Source organism: Oncorhynchus kisutch, linkage group LG3 (genome assembly GCF_002021735.2).
Source record: "Oncorhynchus kisutch isolate 150728-3 linkage group LG3, Okis_V2, whole genome shotgun sequence".
Classification (NCBI taxonomy): domain Eukaryota; kingdom Metazoa; phylum Chordata; class Actinopteri; order Salmoniformes; family Salmonidae; genus Oncorhynchus; species Oncorhynchus kisutch.
The window spans coordinates 39,439,926-39,452,344 of NC_034176.2; the positions used below are offsets into that span (position 1 = coordinate 39,439,926).

General features: G+C 46.3%; 1 protein-coding gene across 1 annotated transcript in view; it reads left to right on the top strand.

The window, feature by feature from the left end:
* The first annotated feature begins 276 nt into the window (after positions 1-276).
* ptch1 (patched 1) overlaps positions 277-12,419 on the top strand; it is a 70,045-nt gene continuing 57,902 nt past the window's right edge. Inside the window, 2 exon segments of the mRNA XM_031805886.1 lie at positions 277-808; positions 1,998-2,190. Coding sequence (XP_031661746.1) covers positions 641-808; positions 1,998-2,190 — 361 coding nt within the window. The 5' untranslated portion in view covers positions 277-640.

The window sequence follows — 12,419 nt, forward strand, 5'->3', positions numbered from 1 at the left end:
TGCGCGCAAACGCACAAGAGGGCTGGATTTCTGAAAGGCTCCCCTGAAGTTTGCGATGCACACACGAGGGTTTTCGGCTTGGGTGGTCGCTCTACTTTAGTGAGCTGTTGCTAAGCAGCTAATAATAGTCGTGTTTTCTGAGTAATTTTTGCCCTTCTGGAACCAATCAGATGCGAGAAATTCCGGCCATCTGACAGCCCTGGAGGCGGGATTTCGATTCCTTTAGCTTTTACCCCTCCTCCTCTGTCTCCAAATGGAGAGTGGTCTTTTTTCTCATCTATTGAATCTCAGAGTTTGCCGTGTTGCGCGGCCCAAGGGAAGACCACATAGAACACACAGAATGCTACGACCATCGAACGTTCCAAGCGGCAGTTTTGTAGATGGGAATCGATGTTTCCACTTTGCCTTTTAAGATAAATAACTTTTTTGAAGAGAAACGGTGAATGTGCGAAGCGGTGGAGACCTCCGGATCACGAAATGTTGGGATGGAAGGTGCAGACTTTGACTCGCCGTCTCCAACAGGAGTATGAAGTACTTTACGGGTGTGAGATCACCGAGAGTGAAACTTTGTTGCCTTGGGACATTACTACACGCTTTCGGGGAAATATTATAACGTGTAATAGCGCGAAGTCTCCGCAACATGGCCTCGGCTGCTAATGCCTCCTCCGAGCAGGAAAACAGGGACCCCGATCGGCCGAGGATAACGCGGAGGAACAGGGGGAACTATCGCACAACAGCGCCGGATTTGGAGTATTTGCAGCGACCAAGTTACTGCGATGCAGCTTTCGCCTTGGAGCAAATATCCGAGGTGCTTATTCTTTGACACGTTTGAGTGAAATTCTGTGGGTATGGTTCTACTATATAGTGAAACCGCCCAACTTTGTCAAGTCGCTAGGTAACGGGATAGCTACGGGACGGGCAGGGTAAGGGGAGATGGTGTAAACTAGAGCTATACCTTGTAGCCTATGTTGTGATTTACTATTCAAGAATGGTTATCTTTTCTCGCATATAGACTAATCCTTATCCGTTTTGGGAATATAGGCTACATATTGTAGTCTATAAATTGTAACTACCAATAATGGCAGGCTACACTACAGGCTACAACGTTTCAATAACGGTCGCGCAACATAGGCAACACGGTGTAGGCTATTCCCTACTTTTGCACAATTAAAATGTGCATAAAAGTTTAGGCCTATGTGTTTGCGAAACGGTCGTAAAATATGTTTAAACTGCCCAGACGTCTGTACGATATTATCTTTACTGTTCTCTTCTCCAAAGCAAAAATCCATGTGGCTGCCCTCTTCCGTTCACAAATATTGTCGTAGCCTCACTCCCTCGGTGATGGCTACTCCACTCCGATCACACAAGTAGCTCAATGGGAATGGAATTGTGTTGTGTGTGATTTTGCGGCAGCGTAAAAATCCACGTGCAGCCCTTGGTGGATCGCTATAATAATTCGATACGATGTATCGGCGTTACAACGTGTCACTGACAGCGAGCCTTGCTGCGCTTTCCCATCCTTGTCCGTCTGTCTGTGTGTGGTAAAAACAAAAAAGTAACGGACTATCCTATCGTCCAAAACCGCTGCTTACGTTGCTGGCTCGCCAACTTTATGTCTCTTTCCTCCCTCGACGTAGGAGGTCCAACCAAGTCCTCTTTTGGCCAGATAAACACGCCAACTCCTAGGTTCTTATTTAGAACAGTTAACATTGACGTACCTATTGAACTCACTTCACATATACAGTAGGCTATACAGGATAGCCTGCATATCAACAGCTCATGCATTATATAGAGAGAAGTCCGCAAATGAAGTGTTGACCTAGAACGACAAAAATTGCACCAATGTCATAACACGTTCATTAACATGGTTTATATGATATGATAACCGTGATGTCCTCTTCCCATAACGCTACACCCCATTGATCAATAATGATAGGCCTACATCTTTGATGTTTGGGGAGTAATATTTATGCGGACTTTCTCTTGTCTTGTCGCAGGGGAAGGCGACTGGAAGAAAAGCACCGCTGTGGCTGAGAGCGAAGTTTCAGAGACTCTTGTTTAAGTTGGGCTGTTACATACAAAAGAACTGCGGAAAGTTTTTGGTTGTGGGCCTCTTGATATTCGGAGCGTTCGCTGTTGGCTTACGGGCGGCGAATCTGGAAACCGACGTGGAGAAACTCTGGGTAGAAGGTAAGAAAAGTATTTATGATTTTGGACTTTTTATTTTGCATGTTGAATCGTCTTTCCTGTTAAACGTCTGGGAAGGGATAAGGTTGGGTGGGGTGGGGTGGAGAGGGTGGGGGGTCTTGGGGAAACTTGGGGAATTGTTTATTATATAGCAGCAGTTTGACAAGAGGCCAGGTTACAACTTCAACATATTTTTTTATTTCGTTTCATGTTATGGTTTTTGTTGCGTTGGATATGTTGAGTTAACGCTGCATGTGCGTAAAGAATGTTCACAGAGTAGCTCAACATTTTTCTTTAAGTTAAAAGAAAAGTTGTGATTAAGTTTATGAGAAGTTTTGGAGAAAGGAAATTTTGTCAAAGCCGCCATTTTGTGAGTGTGTGAGTGTGTGTGCGTCTGCCTGCCCCCAGCAGTTGAATGTGATCCGCGCACAGCTCGGAGACTGTGTGTGGTCCCGTTTTGGACAGCTCTCAACTTTCCAAAAAGATTTGTCTCCGGCTGAAGGAAAAAAGCGGAGTGCGGACAGAAACGCATGTTTACAAAAGTAGACCATCTGAAACTCAGGGCTATGCTATTCTTCTGAGTTATGCAGAGTATATTTTTGTTGAAAGGGGGTCTTTGAGTATGGATGGTGATTTTGGGGAAAGGGGGAGGGGCCGCGTTTTTTTCTTCCTTTGATCTGCATTCCAGTAGTTTAGGACGGTGGTATTTGAGTCACGAATAGGTCATCAATTCACTTTCTTTTGAAATGTGGGCGGTTTGAAAGAGATCATACTTGGGATTTACGATTGAAATCGTATTGCCTTTTTGGTCATGGTTGTTTATATCAAATATGTGACAGTATCTTTAGATATGTTTAGGTGGCCTGTGATTAGTGTAGCTACATATATGCCGTCAAATAGAATAACATTTAAGAAAAAGGGAAAATTAAATCAATTCAAATGAGCAGGGAATCATCCCGACAGATTTCTTTTTTTAAATGACCCCCTCCCATAGTTCCAGTTCTATAGCCACCCTTGTGAGCGTTTTTCAGTGTTTACAGAGAGCATGCTCATCTGTGATGCCAAAGCAGTTCAGCTCTGGAGGGTCGCTCAAGCTCCGACAAGCTTTTTCTGGTGCAGTATTCTATAACCTACTAGATGTATGTTACTTTAAAAGAACTGTCTAGGGTTTCCATATTTCAATGAAATATGACCTATAATGAATATGAAATACTTTTCCTCCCAAAAAGTGGTAATTAAGTATGTTGAAATGTATATTTTTTTGTGTGTTGGCATGGTATGGGCATACCCCAACAACAGAAGGTTGTGGGTGTAAACCAGTCATTAAAAATGTTCATGCTAGGAGACCGTTGATTGGCCAGATCAGCAAATGAGCCAACATGACATCATGTTCTATGAGGAAATATCAAGCATTTTTTAAATGTCTGTTTGAGATGCAAGTTTGAAGTGGGTTTTTTGAAAGTGTTTTTCTTCTTCTCCTGTTTATGCTTTGACCACAAATACGAGTATAGGATGAGTCAACAACGTTATTTGGGTATGCGTTATCAGAATATTCACTTTTCTGTGGACAGTTACTTTAAACAACAATAGGTTATTACTGTGTGCTAAAGATTTGGTTACGGAATGTTATTCGAAAGCATGTGGATTCTGTCAACAGTAGATTGTCTAATAAATCCCTTTAACATCAATGGCCAAATGCCTTTTCTGTTCTCATTATCCCGTCCCTACTCTTATAGTCTACTGAAGTTAGCTGACGTGTAGTTACAGCAATGGGATGTTAATAGAGCACAACAACATCAAGTGGTTTCTTCTTTCCAGGACCCATCCTAATGTTGCTCAGTTCCATGGCGATTCACACACAAACCTGTCAACAGAAGGTCAACTAGACAACAACACATCCACTTCACCACAGCGCATGCTTTTTCCAGGGTGACTGTCGCCTTTGCCCTATGTTATTGTTTCGTTGTGTCAAGGTGTCAGAGCCCATGGTCATCTACTGTAAGTAGTTTAGCCAAGTTTATTGGGATGACTGATGGCTGTGGTTTGCATGTGCACACAAGTGCATGAGAACACACACACACACACACACACACACACACACACACACACACACACACACACACACACACACACACACACACACACACACACACACACACACACACACACACACACACACACACACACACACACACACACACACACTATTCCCAGGTCTAGAGACGTGAGGGGTTCCAGATGCGGGTTGGGAGAGATGTGTTTGTTTAGATTAGACTGCACAGCTGAGGGATAGATTAGTACTGCCTGGTCAGTGGAGGGCTGTTCGGGGCTCGGCTCAGCACAGGGGAAACTGTGGCCCAACATCAACGTGAGAGCAGAGAAGGAGAGAGGAGGAGGTGAGAGGAGAGGAGGCGAGAAAGGAAGGTATGAGGAGAGGAGAGGAGGAGAAGAGAGAGAGAGAGAGGACGTCTGTTGATGTTTCATTTGGATCCGTTCCCCTGCATGCAACCTCTCCATGAACCCACCGGGGAGCTCTGGCCATTAAGACACACCGTAGCAGATCTCTCATCGGAATTGAGTGGAGTTGCATGGGTGATCTCATGCTGTCTTTCGTCACCTGCTATGCTCATGGTACGGGTTCATCCTGCTAGGTCCGTAGTTTAGTACTGCAGCTTGTCTTATTCAAGGAGAATCACATTCAGCTGCCTTGGTTGGGGTTGACTTTCTTCACACAATAATTACCCCAGTACCCATAAGCACTAGGACTGCACTCTCACTTAGATACAGAAAGCTGTGGTTGTTAGAAATGTTGAGGAATGGACAGTTAAATCAAACAGCTAAAAGTAGAAAGAGTAGGAAGAAGTGACTGTATCATCCAACAGGCATAAGCACTCAAACGCTTTTTCGTGGGCTTTTTTTCCCGCTCTTTGGTGCTCTTAGGGGCAACAGGTTGATCTCTTGAATTGGCGGGAAAAATGCATAGATACAGTATATGTAAATGGGATTATAGATTAAATTATGATTTAGGATGCAGACTTTATACATAGTAGAGGTAAATGAGGCCGTGTTTACATTGATGAGAGTAGTGACAGGAAGTGACCTAGCCTAAACAGGAGATTACAGTGTTGTGGTGGGCTCTCCTATTCAAATATGGCTGCCAGGACACTTCTTTCTCAAGGTTGTTCGGATTCATCAGCAGTGTTTCATATCACCAAACCCTTAGTGATTTTCTAAATCAAATAGATGACTAATTTCCCTCTAGCAGAGACGTATCCGAGTAGAAGAGAAAAGGAAGAAAACTCCCTGGTCGGTCCTCCTCGTGGCATGAAAGTAGAGCCATCCCATTCTGGGTTAACACAAACACCGGCCAAATTGTAAAGAAAATACCAGCGCCGGCTGAGTCTAATTAAAACAGTATGGCGTAAACATTAGTCTTCCTGTAGAGTGGCCCCTCGCTAGCTCTCTCTGGCGAGAGGAGAGGAAAGGGCTGGGGTATATGGAGGTGGGCTTTGACACTGGGAGAGGAATTGTGCTACAGCTATAGAAGCTATGGTATGGAGCTGTGGGGTGAGAACAGGGGAAAGACTACGGTATTGGGCTATGGTTAGGGGCAGTGTGGTGTCAACATTGGTCTTCCGGTAAAGCGGCCCCTCCCTCGCTGCCGCTGGGTGCTGAGAAGGCTGGGGTTTAGCAGAGAGGCTGGGGCTATGGTTAGGGGCTGTGGTGTGTGATTAGGACTGGGGTTTAGCAGAGAGGCTGGGGCTATGGTTATGGGCTGGGGTGTGTGATTAGGACTGGGGTTTAGCAGAGAGGCTGGGGCTATGGTTAGGGGCTGGGGTGTGTGATTAGGACTGGGGTTTAGCCGAGAGACTGGGGCTATGGTTAGGGGCTGGGGCTGGGGTGTGTGATTAGGACTGGGGTTTAGCAGAGAGACTGGGGCTATGGTTAGGGGCTGGGGTGTGTGATTAGGGCTGGGGTTTAGCAGAGAGACTGGGGCTATGGTTAGGGGCTGGGGTGTGTGATTAGGACTGGGGTTTAGCAGAGAGACTGGGGCTATGGTTATGGGCTGGGGTGTGTGATTAGGACTGGGGTTTAGCAGAGAGGCTGGGGCTATGGTTAGGGGCTGGGGTGTGTGATTAGGACTGGGGTTTAGCAGAGTGGCTGGGGCTATGGTTAGGGGCTGGGGTGTGTGATTAGGACTGGGGTTTAGCAGAGAGACTGGGGCTATGGTTAGGGGCTGGGGTGTGTGATTAGGACTGGGGTTTAGCAGAGAGACTGGGGCTATGGTTAGTGGCTGGGGTGTGTGATTAGGGCTGGGGTTTAGCAGAGAGACTGGGGCTATGGTTAGGGGCTGGGGTGTGTGATTAGGACTGGGGTTTAGCAGAGAGACTGGGGCTATGGTTAGGGGCTGGGGTGTGTGATTAGGACTGGGGTTTAGCAGAGAGGCTGGGGCTATGGTTAGGGGCTGGGGTGTGTGATTAGGACTGGGGTTTAGCAGAGAGGCTGGGGCTATGGTTAGGGGCTGGGGTGTGTGATTAGGGCTGGGGTTTAGCAGAGAGGCTGGGGCTATGGTTAGGGGCTGGGGTGTGTGATTAGGACTGGGGTTTAGCAGAGAGGCTGGGGCTATGGTTAGGGGCTGGGGTGTGTGATTAGGACTGGGGTTTAGCAGAGAGGCTGGGGCTATGGTTAGGGGCTGGGGTGTGTGATTAGGACTGGGGTTTAGCAGAGAGGCTGGGGCTATGGTTAGGGGCTGGGGTGTGTGATTAGGACTGGGGTTTAGCAGAGAGGCTGGGGCTATGGTTAGGGGCTGGGGTGTGTGATTAGGGCTGCTTTTTAGGAAATACATTGCATGTTAGGTCTGAGGCTGGGGCTGGAGACATGGGACTGGAGTTGTGGATAGGGCTGTGCCTGGAGTTTAGACCGATGGAGTTAGGGCTGCTACTAGGCCTAGTTGCAGGGGGTTGGGCTGAAGCTGGGGCTAGGTCCCATAGAGCAGGGTAGAGGCTGGGGCTATGAAGTCACTGACTTTGGGGCTCTATCACCCCCTGAATTGTCCAATCTGTTTCCCCTTAATTTAACCCCTGCTTGCACAACACTCCTCCTCCTACTTATACCCTTCCTCCTCCGAGCCCAACGAGCCCTCTCTCTGTCTAACACACACACACACACACACACACACACACACACACACACACACACACACACACACACACACACACACACACACACACACACACACACACACACACACACACACACACACACACACACACACACGCACACACGCACACACGCACACACATGCACGCACACACATAGATACACACACAGAGAAATAGAGCAGGGCAGAGTTTGGGGCCAAGGGCCACAGGCTTGGTCCCTCCGGGTCTTGGGGTCTGTGTGTGGAGGCGCCGCTATTTAAAACCTCACCTGATACTCACCCTGTGGCCCTGGTGTAGAGTGAGGACTCACAGCAGAGAGAGAGAAAGAGGGGGGGGGGGATAGGAGGAGGAAGAGAAAGAGAAAGTGGGGGGGGTAGGAGGAAGAGAAAGAGAGGGGGGTAGGAGGAGGAAGAGAAAGAGAAAGAGAGGGGGGTAGGAGGAGGAAGAGAAAGAGAAAGAGGGGGGTTGGAGGAAGAGAAAGATGGGGGATAGGAGGAAGAGAAAGTGGGGGGGATAGGAGGAGGAAGAGAAAGAGGGGGGGGGGGTAGGAGGAGGAAGAGAAAGAGAAAGGGCACAAAAAGGCCACAGCAGCTGTCACATTTAGTCCCTGTAGTTTTCTGTGTCTGGGAGTGTTTGTGTGTATGTGTGTGTGTGTGTCTACTGAGAGTTTGAGAGTGTAATAGCAGTGTGTCCGGGCACGTGTGCGTGTCCCTGTGTTCATTGCGCTGAGAGCGTGACAGTGTTTTTATGTGTGTCTTATTTGACTCCCATCCTTCCAGCAGAGGGCAGTCCGATTTACTCGGACTTCTATTTTGTAGTAGATCAATGTTTATTAGCCTAGTTTCTCTCTCTCCCATCTACTGCTGGTGCCACTTATGGATCTGCTTTTGTCAGCTCGGGGATTACTAGTCCAGCGCTCTAACCACTGTTGCATAGTTTGTCATTGAAAAACTCTACTGAGCTCTAATGGAGCTTTAGTTACCCAATACATCAAGCTGTGTCATTTGTTAACCCCAAACGATTTGCATAGTACTAAAATCGTGGATCTTAATACAGTTGACTTAAATACCCCTTGTTTTAGCATACCGTTAAGTAGAAGTACTGTACGCGCATGTATTTCCAACAGTCAAAAGTGGACTTAAGAATGGTCTTTACATGTAATGTGGGTGTATTACGACGCGGATATGTGTGGTTCTAATGTATTTTAGATGTATTTTCTAAATTGAATGGTGTCCTGTGGGCAAATGGCATAACATGATATGCCTATAATGTTAAAGTATGTAAATATGTGGAAAATGGACCAAACAACTGTATTGGTAATTGCTTAAATAGGTACAGGTCTCAAAATAGGGGATGTCCAACTTTAAGTGGCGGGGGTCGCTCTTTGCTGAAACACAAACTACAGATTGTGGCTTTAAATCAATTAAATGGGGTTTGTACACCCATATTTCTTAACAATCCCTGCTTGATCAAATAACAGATTTTTATTCTTTTTCCCAAAAAATCTATACAATAGGTGTAAGCAGTGGTCCTAGTAAATCATTAAAGTTACCTGCACAGCACACCCATTGACTATACATTAGAATGAACTTATTGTCATTACCGGAATTAAGGTTATCGTTACCGAAACGGACCTAAAAATATTATAGTTTAATGTAAACTTCAACGAGCATACAGTTTATGGACCACCTACAACAAGATATTACATGTTATAAAATGACCCGATAATAATGAGAATTTGGGTTGAAAATGTACAAAATTCAGGCAAAAATGTCAAATGTATTTCAAATAAGTCACTGTGCCATAAACTAGTCTTCAGAATGATAGTTGATTGTTGCAGATGCATTATGGTTGATTAACTCAATTTGCTACTGCCGTGGTTAAAACTGGTTTCATGAATGGAATCACCCGCCTAAATGTTGGTGTGTGTGTGTGTGTTCTCGTTCTGGAAAAGTTGCCTTTGGTTAAGGAGGATGTGCAGCAACATGACTTGAAGCACAGCAAAATGTTTGCGTGCCCGTTGCCCTCACGACAAATAATACGTGGTTAGCTTGTTGTTGTGCTCCTAGAGGCAGAGGACTGTAATTACTTATTTGGGTCTGGTAAAAGGCCAATTTTGGCTGTTAAAGGTAGACCCAGTGATATGGCATAGATGCAGAGAGTAAACAGCATAGTGTGACCATTTCCACAACAACAAAGAGCGTTGAAGTGTGAGGCTCGACTTCTCCGCTGTTTTGGCCCTGTGGCTCCCACACTGTGAACAGTGTGAAGCGAACCTGTGCGCCGTGTGCAGATTCTGTGTGAGAATGAAGTCTTGCATCTCACTCATCTCAACACTCGAGGCAGCTTCACTTATTATCGGTGACCTGAAGAGGAGAAGGGAGGACGAGGGAGAAGAGAAGAGAAAAGAGGAAAGAAAGGGAATGTGTGTTCTTCTCTTTGTTGAGAGAATGGTGTTGATGGTCTCCTTGATTGAATTGTCCTCGTTTTGATGTATATAGGAACACACGCGCGCACGTGGTCCCCTCGGTTTTGCCTCTGAGTGATTGAGACTTTTCCCGCACATTCTATTCCCTCTCATTTTGCAGACACCAGCAATCAAATATGCACAAATGTGGACACAAGCACACATTGTAGCCTAATTGCACAGCGCGTGAAATATACGCATTACGTACATGCATGCAAATGTGCATGTGCGCGTGCACACACACACACACACACACACACACAGAAAAACAAGTGGGCTCCAATTTCTTTGTGTTTATCAGTTGACTCCAAACAGGATTAAGCCGCCAGTAGAATAACATTCCACCATGTTGTGTTAAACTTGTTGATGAAATGTGCAGGCGAACTGGAGAAGGATTTAGTGTTTGGAAAACACCATGGCTGTGTTAGTGTGCACTGAGTTATGGCTCTGTTTTTAAAAGTCATTATTAGTGTTTATTCCCAATGACGTATTTGGCGAAATAAAGGTTAAATATGTTTTGAAAGTTATAACTCTAGAGTGTGTGTGTGTGTGTGTGTCGTAGAATGTGTGTGTGTGTCGTAGAAATGGACGGTCTCCCATTCACAAACCACCTCCTGAGATGCTTCCAAGCGCTGTGTTTACATTCTGCATTCTTTCAGACTCTCTTATTCAAAAACCAGAGCTCTGCGAATGACCGACCGCAAGAGACTCCTCCACCCCCCCCCCCCACCCCCCCCACCAGCTCCCCCTTCTTTCCTCTCTGCCGAATAGGTCTCTTCCCCCCCCCCCCTTCCCCTCTGGCAGGGGAGAGTGGCCCCAGAATGCCAGATGTATTGCAGAGTGAGGCACAGCAATGTAAACACACAGCCCTGCCATGACAGTCACGGTGGTCCACCCTCCCTTCCTCCTCCTCTTTCCTCTCCCCCCTCCCACTCCTTCCCCTCCCTCCCAGTGCTGGCGGACAGAGGGGCGGGATCGGGGGAGGTCCGGAGATGGAGAATAGTAGCGGCAGTGTGTTTGTGTTTTGGCTCCAGGGCCAGCGGTACAGGGACTTGGGACTTGGGTCGAAGTTTGTAGCTGGCAGGCGATTGAGCTGTGTGTGTGTCTGCGAATATTATGGCAATATTCTTTGATTTTCCTACCACGCGCTCCCGTGTTCCGTCGACAAACTCCGTACACACATCCCCTCCCAGAAACAACCGCTCACAAACACAACTTCCCTCAAGGTCCTCTGAGATGCTAATGTTCCATGAGACAATTACATTGTGACAAATCCCCACCATGGCAGAAGCCCATCCCAGCAGTTAGTGTGATGAGGTGGAACACCTGTGACCTAGTGGGGAACTGTCCCCTCCCCTGGCCTAGCTTGTACTGCAGGCTGCTGTACTGTGGGGTCCACTGGAATGTGTGATTGTGGGATACCTGGAATCAGGAGTCCATCTTACCAGGAAATGACAGAGAGATGGCTGGCTCAGATTGGCTGCTCCCAGTCATGTCGTGGTCTGTTATGGCTGGGCTCTGGGCCAATCATACGGCAGGACGGACGGACAGGAAGACAGGCACACACACACACACACAGAGAGAGATAGACATACAAAGTGCTGGGATATGTTGTTGGAATAAGAACATACGAAACAATATGTCATGTTGCCATGTGTATTAGTACTACAAGGTGTGCTTATCAACTTTATTATGTACTTATTACATCTATGTCACAGGCGGTTAATCATGACACAAAGATGCACTCTCTATGAAAGCACAGTTTGATTGAGCTGCATTGTAGTATAGTCGTGTGTTTTGCAGTGGGTGGTGTTTTTTTACATGAGCTCCAGAATCTCTGTCTATTTCTAGTGATCAGGCTGTTTTCACACGTCCAGAATCTCTGTCTATTTCTAGTGATCAGGCTGTTTTCACACGTCCAGAATCTCTGTCTATTTCTAGTGATCAGGCTGTTTTCACACGTCCAGAATCTCTGTCTATTTCTAGTGATCAGGCTGTTTTCACACGTCCAGAATATCTGTCTATTTCTAGTGATCAGGCTGTTTTCACACGTCTAGAATCTCTGTCTATTTCTAGTGATCAGGCTGTTTTCACACGTCTAGAATCTCTGTCTATTTCTAGTGATCAGGCTGTTTTCACACGTCCAGAATATCTATCTATTTCTAGTGATCAGGCTGTTTTTTATGTGTGCTGGGGAGCTCATTCTTCTGCATTAGATAGAGAAACACATCTTGTGTGTGTGTGTGTGTGTGTGTGTGTACAGCTGTACATGTGTGTGTACCTGTGTGTGACAAAGAAAGGCAGTATTATTCCACCTTCCATCTCAAAATTAAAAAAATATTATCTCTAGCTCGCTTTTCTTCTCTCACACCAATTGATATATCATTTAGCTCGACCTCTTGAGTATTTTGGGTGGAACGTACACACACACACACACACACACACACACACACACACACACACACACACACACACACACACACACACACACACTCCCACTTTCCTCGCCTTATTTCTTCTTCTTTCCTCACTCAAATCCAGTGGACTTGAATAGGGTTTCTTCAGGGGAGAGGGAGCTGAATGCAGGCAGCAATGTGGAAGAA